An 18,433-nucleotide genomic window follows, 5' to 3' on the forward strand; every position below is an offset into this window, starting at 1 on the left:
AAAATATTTTTAAGTAAATTCGAAAAGGCAATTATGTCGAACTAACGCACTTGATAAAATACAACTGTTTTCCGTCCTTGCCGAATACAGCAAAAATATTTGTGGCAGGTGTAGTCTTACAGTAGCAGTGCTAGTTGCATATACATCAGCAAGTTAGCAGGAGTAATGTTGTATATCGGATATTATCATGTAGATGGTAATATCTGTGACTACTCATTCTTATCTCAATTTTCCAATCAAAATATCATATTGTAACCTCATTTTAAAATCGATCTACTCGTGTAGCATATCTTTTTAGGGATGTCAACATGATTTATCAAATTAACTATAAATATTTACGTAAATCCTTTCAGATATATCGTCTTTGTTTTGTATTTAATATTAGTTTTCCTTATAATGTCTTTATTAAGAATTTAAAAACGCTTATTAATAACTTCTTTTATTCATAGTATCGCCTAATAGGATTTCACATTAACAATTAGTAGGTCGTTTTATACAATGTATGACACAGTTGAATTATTTGACTCAACATTTGTCTTGAAAGTGATAGGAAAACACAATGACGGACGGACTGAGAACACTATTGAATGGCAAACGACACTGATAAAACCGTCACCTTAAAAAACCATTGAACGGATTATCAGAGACGTGTAAAATCATTTCACTGTCCATTTGCATAAACATGAAATTATATTCACATTGTATGTAAACTATAACGAACAATCATCTCTTAATATTTTTTTTTTTTTTTTACAATATGCACATTTTGTTTGTGTTTGAGTAGTGATATACCAAAGAGATATGAAATGTTGGTGAAATAGGAGTACTCTAAAATATTTACTTTAAAATTCAAAAATACTTCAAAAATATCTTTCGTGATAAATCGTTCACCAATTTGTTTTCCCATTTTTCTTCAGCGTATTGTTCAATTCTTTTGAAAAACAAATAAATAACGTCGTCGACACCACTTTGTTTGCTTAATTTCCTCTCTCTAAATTCAATATTATCGATTCAAACTATTTTGATTTTGATTTCTCTTTTTTTTCTGATAGTACACAACAGATATATTGATTTCTTGATGAAGTTATGTTTCTTCTATAGAACATCAAAGATTAATTTCTGTAACGTTTGACAAACCAAACCACTCCTAAAAACATATCTTACTAGACATTGAACACTTTAATGTGTTATTCAGGTGATGAAAGGTATGTCTATTGTCCTACATAATAAGCGCAGAGTGATGAGTGTGCCAGTACGGTATTGTGACGCCAATCTCGCGGGTAGAATATTCTAATAGATTTGAAAAGATTTCAAAGAGGTGTAGAGTATTTGATGGCTTACAAAGACCAAGATATCAATCTATGGTGTCAACTCCTGATTGTATGAGAAATGCCCTTGGGGTTACTAATGGTAAACAGTGTTATCGAACATGACATGGTAATAATAAGGTTAATTAATTTTTAATATTTACGTAATGATGTATAAGTAGATTTTGTGTCGGATACATCGTGAGAAGGATGGTGTGTTGTACATCTTGAAATTTGTATGCAGTAAATCTTAATAAAACTTATTAAATATCTGTCAGTGGTACGTCTTAAAAAGATCTGCGTGTGGTACATCTTGAGAGGACTTATTTGTGTGTAATTATTTTAGGAAGATTTGTGTGTGGTACGTTTTGAAGAGATTTGGGTAGGATGCAAATGTATGAATTACCCTAGTAAAGTTGTTAAATTCTGACAGGCGGTATTGCATATTTTTGTGCAAACATAATGCTCAACAAAATGTTCATAACACCTAGGACTGAGTACTTCTTATTGTAATGGTTAATCACGATTTAGTCGTCCAATTTACTTTTATAATTACTAAGTCACATTGTGGTGGTCGTCAGTAGAGGTATATACTCAAGGCAGCCTCTTGACATATATCAAGGGAGATAACTGGAACAGGTACGGAAATTTCAGAGAATAGCAAATGGGCGGTAATAGGTATCAGGAAACAGTTAAATGGCCATTTTCTAAAAAATAAGGGACACATTCCAGATAATTACTCACAATAGATTAACCGGCGGAAACAGACATATAAAAGTTTATATTTTCATAAACTTCACACCACATGTAATTTTAATAAACAATAGAGCATTGTATAAACACATGTTTACTTTGTAATAAACACTGTTGAAAACCATGGTTACCATATTAAAAAACACTGAAAATAGAAAAATATCGTGATTTTTTTACTGAAAATCTCACAAAATAAGACAGAAATTTCAACTATTACACATATCGAAAATTTATCTCTACATATATGAGAGCAAAATTATTTCTGTTTCAGTGAAGTGTAATTTCAGAATTTGGCTGCTGGTAAAGCTAGCTTTTTCTGTGTAGGTGCACTTTCGTATAAAGGCCAAAATTGTAATCTAAAACCAGGTACATTTTTTTTTTCTTTTTCTTTTTTAGGTAAAGCCCGAATATCCAACATCATCATGAATATACCAAATTTAGACCTTTTTTTTTCATTTTTTCTACATGCATTTACATAGAGGTTCTCTACTGTACACAATATCACCATGGCCACACCAAGAAACTGTGTACTGCTACCTATTGAGCTTCATTCAAAGTTGACTATAACTATTGTACTTAGTTCCATTATTATAAACCTCCCTTTACAAAACATGCTTTAGTTTAAGTCAAATATAAACAGGATAGACGTAAATTAACAACTATTGATCATAGTCATGGTCACTCTCAAGACAGCAATGTTATATTTCTATTCAAGATACCTCAGGTACACGAGAACATGACATTCTGGCGTCGTCCCGGGTTGAAGTAATGTGTCATTACTCATTCATGTCACAGTGGTAACACACTCGCCTGTCACTAGAGGGCAGTGTTGTATGGGTTTTCCTACAGATATTCCTATTTCTTGCCCCGTTTCAGTCTGGGCGGACAAGGATGATACAGGAAAATATAAGTTACTATAGGTTTCTATAATCCGATTATTTATTATAAATGAAGTTTAAGACTGTATAGTTTTTTCACTTATCAAGCCCACTTATCTTACTAAATCTATTCACGTTAGGTTCAGTCTTATCGTGTAGGCGCCAAGCAGATATCACAAAAATGCGGAAATATGCCAATCCTACAGAAAAAAGGTGTAGACATTTCGGTTACATACATGCATGTGGTCAATGTCTATATAAATATGTAATGCAATGTCCTCTTCCTACTTTGCCATGAATCTAGTGATTCGAAGTTTGCTGTATTCCAAAAATAAATTTAGGATTTTCCACATTCGTTATTCAATATCGAAACACAGCATTTGATCATGATTTTGAATCTGAATTTCGTGTTATTTATCGGATTGATTCATCATTTGTATGGAAATATACACGTAAGTATTCTTACACATCTTAATATGCTTCATTGACCTCGATCTTACATACATGTATACAAAGATCTGATAGGAAACACAAACGCGCATGTGCTTCAGAGCTTCAGACAGGTATTACGTAACACAAGGGCAGTACTGAAAGTAGGATGATCTGCCATTAATTATTATCCGGTAAATATCTGCTAGTAACATTAAAGATTGTTAGTTTTATGCGCATAATTTATTGCTTACGAGGAAATATTTATCTGTAATCGTGAAAATGCATCAGTTCCCCATTTTCAATACTTTTTCAAAACTTTTTTTTCTTTTAAAAAAGTCGTTATATGTGAATATGGTGACCAGTTAGACTTTTAAAAACGAAATAATGAAGATTTTCTTATTGTTCCTGAGAGATGTCTTAAATGATTATCAATTAAATCACGATATCATTTTTCATATTATTCCCGAGAATATTTTGGTAGATATATTGTATATTGAGTGCACATACCTACTGGTATTGTACCTAAAACATTGACGATCACCAACGCCACTAAAAAGGTGAGGATTAAATTATACAGTATATATAAACAATTCGAAATAATGAAAATAAAGGATAAATAAGGACGATAAACAAATAGCGGATAAACAAAACAAATGCCAATTTAGTCAAGGATCCAGCGTTTTATTTATTAGTTTTATCTTAATTCATTTTATTATTTATTTATTTTTATTTCTTGTCTTGGCTCGTTTGTTTGAATCGATGTTATTGTTCATTTAATTTCCCTCAGATTGAAATATCGTTATACATACAGCCATCATTTCATAATCTATCATTTTTCGTGTCCCGATACATCCGGGACATAATGATAAGGTTATTGTGCGGGATAGAGGTCCTTACATATTACATTACCTGTATATTGAGTAAACGTTGGAGTTGAATAGTGGTCATTCTAGGAAGTAGTATTGATTAATCATGTACCAGCTGTTGGATAATATATATCATAGAATAGTTTTGCATTCATCTCTACATCAATATCTGCATAATATTGTAAACTATTTTATTCGGAACGAAAGACGTTCAAATATCACGTAGTGTTTAAAATACGGTACACATATATAAACACATAATTTGATCTACTGAGAATATTGTAACGTTATATATATATATCAAACTGGACTTTCTGTCAGCAAAGTCACCTGTGAAAATACGTGTAACATTTCAATGACGACACACTGTCACACGACAATGGCATGAACGTGAAAAATGTAGTGACGATTACAGAAACGTGAGACAAAAACAATGTAAATGGGTTGTGCTTCAAGTTTCGTGATTCATAAGATGAAAGAGTGTAGTGTCCAACCCGTCGAGCGTACAATCGTTTTAGAAATATAAAAGCTCTTTAATTTCTACATACCTCCATTAAACGATTGAAATCGAGTGATCATTTATGTTTGCAGACACAATTTAGCTATTAAAATAATCATTTATGAAAAAAATTCAGATGCAAGCTGTTGGCCGACCATATCCCATCATTTTATAAATGTAGATATGTGCTGTAACAGTTAGAGATAAAAGGAAGCAGTACGGCATGGCAGGATATGCATTGTATACATATATGGACGGGAGGCAGGTAGGGGGTATTGTTTTTTAATTGGGTTGGGGAAAGGTTGAAGGGTTATTTCAGTATCAGTTCAAATATGTGCAATGATTTCGATAGGAATATTTCTTTCTTTTAAATTTGCACATTGCACAAATGCATGCAATCCTCTCTTTAAAACTTTTTAAAAAGTTCATCATTTCATATATTTTAAACTTCACAACTCAGCGAAGGATGTAAATTCCTGCGCAAGAGCTAGTTCGACATGTTGTGACGTCATTTAAGCTCTCTGTTATTAAGAATTCATTTTTTAAGTAGGCCCGTTACTTTCCAAAAGTAATCGATATCAGTGATTGAATACAGAATGAGATAACATTCCAATGGATAACAAGTTCTGATCGTTACACGCCGAAATGTGCTGCCAGTGACAAGAGGTTGATACCGGAACTAACACAAGGGACAGCGGACACGAGGGACTTCTGCCAAATGCGACGACATACTAAAACCTAACAAGTTGTTCCTCCTGACGAAATTGAGCAAACCTGTCACTCGTCAGCCTTAAGAAGTCTTTGCATGTCAACTACCATAATTATATTATTCCCTGCTATTACTGCATGTGTTACTACAAAATAGGATTAGTTAAAATTCATCATGCACGACTGAGGATGTCCTTCAATCATCATTTGCGTTTTTAGGAAAAATAGATGATAGGTGTTTAAGTAACCACTCTGCAGAACTGAACACATCCCTTTCTCTGACCTGACGTCCGCCAATTCTGATTACAATATTTTAGAAATCCTTGACATTAAAACAAAACTACATATAAGTATACACATTTATGTCTAAAATCAATACACGAAGGAGATCACAATGTAAAATTCTCAGATTCTGTCGCTAAATTAAATCAAATTTAGCAAATGTCTAAACACAAGGGGATCTCCCTCCTCTGTATAACGACAATATCTTGCTATATCGAAATCCCGATATGCCGAACCAATATGATTATAATAAGTTTTACTATGTCAAACAATTTATTTGTAAGAGAAAACGACTTTTATAAGTGATAAGACACCATTTTGTAATCATTATAGATGTTTATACTATGTTAAATAGAAAGGTGCATCCTTAACCATGTAACTTGGCGACACATGTTAGCTTGCGTGATATATGGACTTTGAGTGTCTTGTTTATATCTAAATATTTAAATGAAACACCTTAATATGTTATAGAATATCAGGATGCTTTATCTTGTAAACCAATGTTATACGATATACATGTAATATAGACTTCTCAAATGTATTTATAATCACGTTATATACAGCTTCATAAACTAGCTCCTTCCAGTAATAAAATTCTTGATTTTCTCATCGTAACTTTTTTTTACGTTATCTCATGCACTCGGTGTCATGATGTCTTTTTCCCCTCTGGTGGTTCCCATTACTTTGCCTGAACTTCTCATCCTATCATTTGACTCTTCCACAAAACCAGACACAAAAGTATGAAATGCGTTTAGCCTGCTGAACGTACAGCTGGTTTCCATAGGATTAAGGCTTTTTATCACAGTATAATACACAGGTTCTACGGCTATCTTTGTATCATTGAATAAGGTCTCCTCCCCTAAAAAATACAGTAATAAACTATATGAACCAGATGTTCTAGAATGGCTCAAAAATTGTTAAAAAACAACATACAAATGAGTAACACAATTAAATACAACTTTAGAGTTAGATACAGTGGAAACAAGGTATGATTTCAACTGCACAATACGGCGGCTTCCTTTAAGGACTCATCAGTGGTGTTAAGTGCATATTTTTTGAAGCCCAGGAGGCGACAGTAGAAAGCCCATAATAATCGAAAGAAATGTCAAAACCCACTTGTACAAAAGGAACACAAGTGCATATCACCTTTTCATATAGATTTAAAGCTTGTTACAATTAAACCAGACAATTATTTAAACTGAATGATACAGCTGTTTCGTTCTTCGTACTTCAATCAAGTAAAGAGATGAATTCGACGAAGGATATCATTTTATTGCCTATTATAATCATTAAATTTAAAATTTGTGTCGCTATCCAAAGCTTGAATGAGCACATAGCTACACGTATAGAGTATACAAGTGCACACCTTGCGGCATGTACTACACACGAGGCACAGCAATATGCACTAGCCAAATAGAGCATTTTTTACTATCTCATGAATATTCATAATACCTTGTCCCTATTACATTGCCATTTATGACACTGGGAATTTCCAAAAAATATTTTTTCTGTTATACTACGGAACTAAAGAAATAAAGAAATGTGCAATAGTTCTATCGCCAATTTACGATGAAATAATGTTTATACTAAACTACTAAACAATTGTACCAGTAGAAAGTTCTGTCTCTCTGTCTCTGTCTCTCTCTCCTACTCTCCATTTCTCTCTCTCTCTCTCTCTCCCCCCCCCTCTCTCTCTCTCTCTCTCTCTCTCTCTCTCTCTCTCTCTCTCTCTCTCTCTCTCTCTCTCTCTCTCTCTCTCTCTCTCTCTCTCTCTCTCTCTCTCTCTCTCTCTGTCTCTCTCTCTCTCTCTCTCTCTCTCTCTCTCTCTCTCTCTCTCTCTCTCTCTCTCTCTCTCTCTCTCTCTCTCTCTCTCTCTGTCTCTCTCTCTCTCAAGGAACTGTAAAACTGCTGATTTATTGTACTATAAAAATAGTTGTAAAACTTTATGTCGTATGTGACGAATAGAACGATAGATTCATGTTGCATATTGTCGTTTTGAAAGATTATAAAACAAAGTTAAGAATTAATTGAAGAAAAAATATCAAATAGTCCGCCTGTTGTTAAACAAATTCGCTCATTTGTCACTAGTGTAATATACTCTGGGGCGTTTTCCATTATAATAATGTCAGTATTCGATCATGATGTCATAGTATGGACAATAATATTACATCATAGGCTAAAAAGTGGAACAAAATTGTAATCTCCGTTTGGTTTGTCCTCCATATTTAGACTTTAAAACTTATCAAAATGGGTTTTTTTTTTCTGAAATCTGCGATACAAAATACCTGAGATTGTTGTTAGTTCATTATGGGATCCTATAAAACTTGTCTCAAAGTTAATAGTAAGAGAACAATAAGAAGAAAAAAAACTCAAAAGACTCATTTCCTATAATGCCATTAAATGAAAAAAAAAATTTTCAGATCATATATGAAATACCTAGGTAGGCTGATAAAATCGTATACGGTACATGTATATGGGTCAGTGTCGTGGACAAGAGAAGCGATCCCACCCCACCCCCATCCCTACAATTTCTTAGAGTTTTAGTGGATAAGGGGTGGGGGACGCATCTTTACCTTTTTTTTTTATCTTTTTGTACTCCAAAACCCAACCTTTTGTCAAAAATTTAGAAATCATTTAAAAATGAATTAAAAGATCATTTAAATAAAATTTCTGAAATTTTTGGGTCTCCATAAAATTTATATTTCCATCAAGAAACTAGAAACTAAATTTACACATTACGTCGTTGTATTTGGGGTGGCCACAATCATTGCTACTGAAAGTCAGCAAGAAATAACAAAAAAATAATCTACTAAGTGACCATAAAGTCCACTCTCAAACAGTGACTATAACTCAAAATACAGTTAATAAATTATCCCTGTGATCAGAAATTCCGGGAAATTCTTTTCTTTCACTTTCTCGAGTATTGCCTAATGATACTTGCCCCCGCTTTAAGGCTATTTCTTCGCCATGACACATATTTTTTTTCCGTTTTTGATGCAGTGAGGAACGAAAGTGTCTCACTGTACAACAGCTGTGTTGTCGTTCTTTCGTAATACACACTTACATCAAGGACGAAAAAAATTTTAATCGCTTACATAAAGGTTCGTTAACAATGTACTTATCAACACGAGAACTGTGTCACGTGAATAGATTAGACGTTATATTTATAGAACAACGGGATCCCCAGGAATAATAGTGCGGTAGAAATATGTTCCGTTGAAATGTATGTTAAGTTGGTGATAGTGATAATGAGTATTTATATTGTCTCATTTTCACAGGTAAGTAAATGTTATCAATTGTAATGTTTATTTGTAATGTTTTCAGTATTACAGAACTACATATATACTGGTAACTTATTTTACTTTCGTTTTGGAATTTCCATCATATATATAGAAGCATATGAGTCAGTGGCAGGTATGTAATTTGTATGTAGTGATCTGTACAAACAGTATGATATAGAATATTGCACCAGTAAGTTTTTAAAAGGTTTCATATATCCATCTGGTGTATTTAAATACAATACAGACACCTGTTGTTAGGTTCTCGGTTTAGGAATAACACTACACTTCTAGTGTACCAAAGGAGTGGGTAGATAGGCAGGTTTTTGTGGTTAAAAATGCTGATTTTACACTTATATATACTTGGCTAGGTGAATCAGAAGTGTTTCAAATAGCAGTGCAAATGTAAAGTTAATTCGGCCCTGTTTATAACCCCATACATATTCTGTCCTGTTCACCAGTATATTATAGGGGTAATGTGGTTGACGGTAGTATTGCTATCTTTATAGTTGAGTTCGATTGGACTCATTTAGATAGGACAATTGACTAAGAACACTGTCATACCGTTGTCTACATACTGTGTTAAATTTTTAACGTGATATAGTTGTTTAGTTAGTTCATGTCAAGTTACACGGAAGTGTAAATAAATCTATGACTAGAGACATATGCGTGTACACGTGCCTTCGGCATTTAAAATTTGTAAGATAAAGAAATCAACCATTTTGTATAGCGGCCTGTAACTGCCATCTGGTTTTTGTGTTGTCATCGTAATTTATCGCGACAAATTGTCATATTTACATGACTTGTGGTACTTTCGTGTTAAGACATTGTATGAAGTCGATTGATCGAAATTATTATCGCGATGAATTTGATTTGTAAATCCCCTAAAGTATTGAACTTAGTGGCTGTAGTCAGTGCACGTGGGTTATCCTAAAGTCCCGTAAAATTAATTAACTTATTGGGGTATCCCGAATAAGGTGTGACTCTATTTTTAGAGAAAGTAACGTTTTAACTCATGTCAGTTTCGAGCATTGTAGTAACCAAAAGGTCGTGTTTTCATATTCAATTTAATTTCATTTAAAAATCAATTTATCACGATAATTATTACGACTAGTCGACTTAATAAGTCTTCTTAACACGATATCATCAAGACAAGCCGTGTTGACATATAAAAATATCCAGATAAATTGTCATGACAACACGACAAGTTGTTGGCAGTTACGTGCCACCATAACTCTGTTTTCTCTACCTTATGTTTGGTTATCCATGTTGAAACAACGTAAGGTAACCAACACATTCCAAACACGTAAACAAAACAGTTCATGTGTATCGCATGTCAGACGTTCTGTTCGATAAACAGGTAAAAAATCAACGGAGAACAATTGACAGACTTCTGTTATCTGTAAACATTGTCCTGTGTGTTTTGGTGAATTTGTTTAATCAATTTGTATAACCACGCATAAAAAATCAATGATCTTCAGAGACAGATGAGTGTACTTATTTTGCTATTCGGCCTGTCATTCTTAAAAGAATTTGCAGCTTGAAATCTTAAGTGGAACCAATACACATGGTAGCGTTCTACGATCCCAAAGGGTTAGTATCTCAAAATTTCGATTTACTAACTCGAAATTTCGACTTACTATCTCAAAATTTCGTGATGCTATCTCAAAATTTCGAGTTAAAATAAAACACAACGTGGCCGGAATACGCTTCCGTAGGATACGGACCTCCTTCGTTTTATTCGATTCTTTGGCTTCATAAGAATCCATATAAGCAACGTTTTATGGCTAACTCGTCTAGCTGTTCAACCAAACCTTTGTCAAAACCTCTAACTACCATCATTACATAGCACTTTCAAATCGGGTTAGTACAGCCCTGTTGTCATATTGTATATGCAAGACGTGGAAAAATAAGTATGTGGATTTTAATGACCTCCATAAAGCTTTTGACCAATCTTCAGCACTATCATAGAGTGTTAAACCAATCCATTGTGGTACGAAATTTCTCATTTAGTTTAATGGCTGTTAAATGGTTTACATAGATCTATATCCATGTATGCCGTTCCGCTCAGTGACACACCGCTATCGTAATTATATTCTTAGTATAAATCACCGCGTCATCTAAACTCCGTTCCTCGAAATCGGTGTTCATAAATTCAAATTCCGGGAAACGGCTCAGAAGTCAATTGGGATAAATCACAAAAAGTCTACCACGAAATTTCACGTACACCATCCTGAACATATATGTATGCCGAATTACCGTTCAATTACCTTTAATTTTCATTGCATCTACTTTAAAATGGGTATTTTGTTTAATCTTGCGGTAAATAACAAACCGAAACCTTTTTTTATATATATAAACAGAATAATTTTCTTTCTTGCAGGTGGAACCATTTTCGTCGACTTGTGAGTGGAAGGGGAATTACTGGTCATCGCGTCCAGACGGAAATGGGGAATGTACTCCTTGCTCCTCATGTCCAGCTGGCGAATTTATGCGTGGCCGATGTACAAAGACAGTCAATACCAGATGTGCAAAATGCAGACACGGATACTTTTCACTCGGTGGATTCAAAAAGAAATGTACAAAATGTCGCAAAACGGTTTGTAAGCCGGGGTATAGATACATACGATGTAGACGATATCGCAATGCTGGCTGTGTACCATGTAAGAAAAACTACTTCTACGTTGAAGAGACAGGTCAATGCAAGCGTTGTAACATATGCAAACCTGGGTACTACGTTAGTAGCATGTGCGGCTTATATAATGATACCGTGTGTAAACCGTGTCCAGAAGGCACGTTCTTAGAGAGTTCTAGTTTGCAGCTGTACTGTAGGGCATGTCGGTTCTGTCGTATCGGTGAACAGACCATCAGGCCATGTACAGCAGACCACAACACAGAATGTGGAAATTGTTCTCCAGGTAATACACTGGTTTTTGATTATTCCAAATACATTTTATTTGAAACAAATTTGTTATAAAATCAACATTTAATTATAACCAATCAATATCACAATTCTTGTTTACAGTGAACTTATTACACTAATATGACACTTACATATTCTAAAGCAATGATAATGAATAGAATTTTGATTAGAAGGTTTTGACTATCTGTATGTCCACCATTTGTCCATACAGCTATAGATGCACCTAACAGCACACTGGCAAACTAAGGCAATTTGTTTCATGATTGACATTGTGGCCTCATTAAGAAGTGGGAACGTCCTAATGTTTTGACGTTGCAATTTTAAAGGATGACAGCAACGTTCATGTGATACTTAGATGAATTACAAAATCATGCACACATAATTTAATAATGTTTTTATATGGTGTGCATGGGGAAATTTTGACTGCCGTTTTACTTTCGGCCGTTTTAAGCTTAAAGCGAAATAGGTGCCATTGCTTTATGGCGATTTTGACACTGGAAAAAAGACAGATATTATCTTTATTCGATGGTAGAGATAAGCGAATGTTTCCTCGCACACAGTTTCCTGATTGTTGTGATGTTTCAACGTGTCGAAGAGGTCTTTAGCGAATCATTTTACGTTCAACGTGGCTCTTTTTATTCGAAACATTAGTCATGATATAATTTCCTGTAGATGAAATGAAGCGCTCTTAAACAAACCACATGCGTTTCCTATTTATTAAGGACATTATATGTTTTTACAATGTAACAAACAAACCGGCTGATTTATGTTACAGGTTACTTCCGACGCCAGTCATCTCACGAATGTGATAGGTGCTCTCTGTGTTATAGAGAATACCCAGGACACACCATAGAGGTCGATGAGTGCCGAACAAAACAAAACGACAGTGATACTATTTGTATGCCAGTCCCCTTTCCTCCCTACGGATATTTTAATGACGATGAATACGGTATGCGATTTAATTAGATTTTTCGACTGTTTCTTCATTCATATTTATGAGCAGGATGCACATTTAAGTGTGAAGAAGATTCTTTTTCATTGTCAAAAATCAATTTCCGTTTATCTTGAAGATTATGTGATTCTTTTTTGGGGGGGAAACTTCTAGCCCCAAGTCTACTTCGGGATATCCCATTTCCCATTCTGATTAAGGGACATTTTGTCTCCCAGGTGTTATCCTTCACATAGCTCTTTCGAATGTATGTTTATCATCTAATTGTGAACATGTAAATAAAATCAGGCAACATGTAATCGGAAACTGAATCGAATAATTTTGCAAAGTTACTATTTTATCATTACGTTGAGAATATTAAATTCATGTCAAATGTTTTTATATAGGTAACAGTAAATTACATTTGATGACGTGCGATTTAGAACCTATATAAAATTACGCACTAAGCTTCGAGAACTAAGTTAGAATGGATCGATAGGTTTTTTATTTGACTGTAGAAGGTTATACAGAAATATGAATCATGATTTCGTTTGCAGATTATGAAGTGGAAATGCCCGTTGGTACGTCTGCTATCGATGACATATCAATGGCAGTTGGTGTCATGACTGGGGTAATTGTTGTGGTGCTCATTGGATTAGGCTTTTCGCTCGTTTTATTCTACCTCTGGAAACGCCGATGTAGAAAAGAGAAGGAGGCTAGCAAACCTTTACAAATGAGCCCAAGAGATAAAGTACAGCAATGGATATCCAAACAGGATAGTGAGGAGTTTTTCACAAAGAATATAAATAATAGTGAACCAGCCATATGGACTACAAGCATAGGTATACTTAAACGAAATTCCTATCCATCAGTGTTATCAGTAGAAACAGACCTAGAGTCGAGACATATTTTACGACCATTGAAACATGCCAGTTCTGGAAATGAGGAACAAGAAGAGTTTAACATGATTTCCGTCTCAGGGGATGACCTGCCGTCTGCAGATATAAACGGAATGGCTTCGGACCTGCTTTGTGACCATGCAGATGTAAATAAAACAACAAGGCTAGAAAGAGGATCTGAACGTATAGGAGGAATTTATACCATCGAACATCATCGAACCAATGACGTTGTGGAGGAATCCGAAACTGCTGATAGCAAACTTAACGAAGCTAAAGATATGAAATTCTCAGCTGTTCACGATTCTTCCGCGATACCTAAATCGACAACAGTTATTGCAAACATTAGTGCTGCTACAGGCGACTTTTTATATGGCAAAGAGAGAAAACCATTACTTACGGAAACAGAACATAGTAATAAGGACGTCGGTGTTACATCGAACAAACGTACAGCTGATTTGATACAATGTGAGCTTAAGTCTGTGAGAGGTGATACTTCGGTCCCATTACCACAGGCGACTGTTGTTCAAACTTCCTTACCACGGAATGGTAGATCATTAGAATGTCACACCCATAAGAACCTTATTGGTCTAGAGAGTGAATATGAGGGTTCATCAATAGTATATTCAAGAAATCAAAATGCTGCGAAGGCAAAAAGGTGTAACGAGGAGAGTATAACGTACGAAAGAGGTCAAGAACGCAAATGGCATTCCTTGGATTCGGCTCTTTATGGAAGTTTTACTGCTCATCCTCCTGGACATATTGTTCAGTCGTCGGTAGTGTCCAAAGCTTTATCGATTTCTGAACATAACATAAAGTTGTACCAAGAAAAGTGTTCCTGTCCGGACGGTTATACTGAACACACAAGAGACGAAAAGTCTTGTCATAGATATAAAAATTGTTGCCTTATGTCTTCCCTGTAAAAGATATGCACGATTGGCTGAGAGCTGTATAGTGCTTTCCAATAAAGGGTTGTTACCAACGTATGCTGACAGAAAATGTATTATTGCACAAAGATAAATGTTGTAGTAACCTTTTCATATCCACATAAGGAATAAGCATCATTTTGGAAATTCAGTTAATGATACATAGCTTAGTGAATGTAATGCAATGTTGGGATGTATGTTTTATATGTTTCCATTATAGACTATTTACAAAACAATGCATACATACAAGCCGTACGAGACAATAGTTTCATTGAATGTTTAAATGTACATTATACTTGATTTGTAGTAAATCATGATGGCTTTTTATTTGGGTTTTTTTTATTTAGATGGAAAAATAAAGTTTTTTAATCGATCTGTTCTACCAAACAACAATATTCTGTTTTACATGATAGATTGTGTAGGTAGTCGTCTTGAATCTGTTTTCCTAGTTCATAAAACGGATTTGCATGTACGTAATTGAAAGACTCACTTTCGCACATTGTACATAATGACAAACATGGGGACGGTTTTAGTTTGCCTTTCTATTACAAGTTAGGTGTCCCATATTCTCATAAAAACAAATTTCGATTTTGCTTTGGTGAAATTTTAAGCTGTATAAACTGTAACCAGATGCGGTATGCAGTTGATATGAAACCAATCCGATAATGATGAATATAATGGTGCCCGTTAGGAAGATGAGAAATATAATTGTGCCAATTAGGGCTGTGTCTATTTATCTTTCATTCGGATTGACTTCGGTTATAGGAAAAGCGACATGACCCAGATTGGTTACATATCCTCATGTCATCATAGAATAACAATCGTATGAAAGAGTGTAGTAAAACAATAAACTTTTCAAAATCTTCAGAGTTAATTTTTTCGAATAATTACAATATTCTATATTTGTTCTTTTGAAATACAAGCGGTTTATAGTTCATTCAAATGTCATTGATTTCATGAAACGATATGTCTAATGTTTCTTCATGAATTATTTACGTTTCCGTGTCGTAGTGTGGATTGATGTGACTTTTCCCCAGAATGTAATAACCATGGGGATTATAAATGGAAGTCGATCCTGTCAATAAGTGACGACATTTTGTTTGTAACAGATTACATTTGTAATTTGACTGTCAATTCGACCTTTAGCAAACGATGTGGACAAACTTGGTAACCTCCTCTGTTTTGGCGATAATTATGATTTTGTGTTAAAATTTATTATTTGGCAATAAATTCGTTTTGTGATGATTCAAAAACTTTGTAAAGATACTTACTTTTGTAAATGCCTCTTACATGAGTCCAACAACTTCGGATATATTAGTTTAACGAAAATGTCCGTATCCAGATTGTTTACCTATATAATATTTAGATTTATTCCTACACAGTTCGAACAATTGTAGTGTACCATATACCAAATACTATGGTTTGACATAGTAATGATATAAAGCCGAACCCAATGTAGAATGAAAATCTTACACTTATATCTGTAAGGTTTACCTTTTAATGGACGCCTCGCTTTGACCTCCGAATGTATATTTATACGCTCGATCAGACATGTATATATATATATATATATATATATATATATATATATATATATATATATATATCAGGATAATACCAACATGTCAACAAAACTCAAATCAAATCAAACTATCACAAAATATTAACAAAAGAAAAAATGCATTGAACCTAAACAAGTATAAACAGAACAAGACCAGATTTTCCGGAAGAGTAACCGTCTTATGCTTCATTGATGACATCCGCTATATAAATCTTGGTCAATCAAAATAATTGTTTCCCAAATGAGAACAATGTAAACAGGAACGGAACTCTCAGGTACTATAACAATCATCAAACACGTCCACTATCACATCGCATAAGGAGATGGAATATTTCCTATTGAAATCAATGTGAAGACAGAAAAAACTGCCCCGTTTGCCTTGGTATTTATGCTCTGATAATGTAATTAACAGCATTTTTTATTCTAACACTTCTTTCAGATCCGTTGAAATACGAACTGTATCATATTAATTGAAGTTATGTTATGAAATCACAAACTGTATTTTTTCATACGATAACTAAGGTGTCGGGTAGTAGTAAATTTTAAAACTGATATGTACCATTTTAGATTGATTATAGTTATTGTCTCACGGTCGATAACGATAGGCCCTCTTACATGTCTCATTCTTTGCCTGAAAAGGCAGTTGATATTTGTTCAAGGAATTTACATTTCTGAACATTAAAAACGTCTAAAAGTTATATTTATTGTCCTCAAAGAACACATATTGAGTTTTGAATAATATGTTTTAGAAAATAGTCAATAACGCTTGCTAAATACCTCGTACAACCGAATACAATTATGCATTCCAGACCGTTAAAATAATGCCACTATTACACTCAGAAATAGATTCTAGCACGATATATTGAGTTTGTTGGTCGAATAACATTATTAGTTTGACGGATACTTCCTGGTTGAAAGCTATAAAAAACAGGTTTATGAGTCCAAAGTTCAACACCAGCTATCGGTTTATTTAACTATGTAATTGTTTAGCAGTACAGTTTTTGTATTCATGTGTAGTAGACGTTGAGCGTAGATAAGCTAAGAATTTGTCCCTCCAACAAACCTTATACAAGGGAACATGTTTTTGCAAAACGCGCAAGATCATGTTATCTGCTCATACGATGCTGTTTCCGACTGAGTTTAATATATCAGTTTAAGGAATAGTTTCATGTCCCTTTGATATATATATATATATAGTCTTATGTTTCGTTCGTTAACTTTCATTTGTATCTATAAAAGTCTTCATAATTTTTTTCTTGGCTTGAAATTGAAAAGTATAGCTTAAAAAGATAAAGGCATAATGCTACTGGACGACCATGATACGATATATATGTGGTATCAAACAGACCGTAATTATTTATGTTGAGTATCAAGCGTTAAACCCCTTATGTATCAGCTGGACAGTAACCATATGACTGCCAATATCAACATTGACAATACCTCCAATGCGTCTTTACAGGAAAAATAGGGACACGCTGTGTAGACAATACTATCTTATCATGACATAAAAACATGTGTACAATGGCTTCTAATCCAACCAAGACAAAACACGTATGCTTGTTACTTTCACTATGGCCAATGCAATTTAATTTTGAAGTTAACATCTCCCTGGTTCTAAAGTCATTAATAGTGTTTCGGAATGAAATGTTTTGTATTTTCGTCACTCGTCACTCGATACTTAAGATAAAACGCAAATAGAAATGGGGAAAATGTATTCAAAGAACGAGCAATAATGTTTTAGTTTAATTTAAATGTTTTGCAATCTAAGGAACTCAACGACTGTCAAAGCACACAGTGTGTAACACTATTTATATAAAGTGGATTATCGTATTGAACCAAAGTGCACTGTGGAATTTATAATATTACCATATCTATGCGAAGATGTTTTAAGTGAAACTATATAGGCAATCAGGCAATTTTACTAGAAACTGGAATTAAGTTGTGTGGTCCTTTTTTAATGATGTCATAATGGGAATATAACGTTATTATATACATATGGCAATTGTTGCCTGGCTTTAGTTTGGCGGGACGGCTCACAGGTATCAGTTGACTTAAGCTCGTGAAAGGAGTGTATACTTTTTAAAAAGCTAAACTCCAAGATAAGGATGGAATTCTTTTCCTGATGTCTGTTCAGCTGAATTTAATCCATGATTATTAAGGTTTCAAGGAAAAAATAAAGCAACTTTCTACAACAAC

General features: G+C 34.1%; 1 protein-coding gene across 1 annotated transcript; it reads left to right on the top strand.

Moving 5' to 3' along the window:
* Window positions 1-9,124: 9,124 nt before the first annotated feature.
* Window positions 9,125-14,673, top strand: LOC132546211 (uncharacterized). Its single transcript, XM_060209922.1, has 4 exons — window positions 9,125-9,139; window positions 11,387-11,921; window positions 12,702-12,875; window positions 13,412-14,673. The coding sequence occupies exons 1-4, from the start codon at window positions 9,125-9,127 to the stop codon at window positions 14,671-14,673; spliced, it is 1,986 nt and encodes a 661-aa protein (XP_060065905.1).
* Window positions 14,674-18,433: the final 3,760 nt, after the last annotated feature.

Source organism: Ylistrum balloti, unplaced genomic scaffold (assembly GCF_031769215.1).
Source record: "Ylistrum balloti isolate Yb309-2 unplaced genomic scaffold, AGI_CSIRO_Ybal_v1 Utg369876, whole genome shotgun sequence".
Taxonomy (NCBI): domain Eukaryota; kingdom Metazoa; phylum Mollusca; class Bivalvia; order Pectinida; family Pectinidae; genus Ylistrum; species Ylistrum balloti.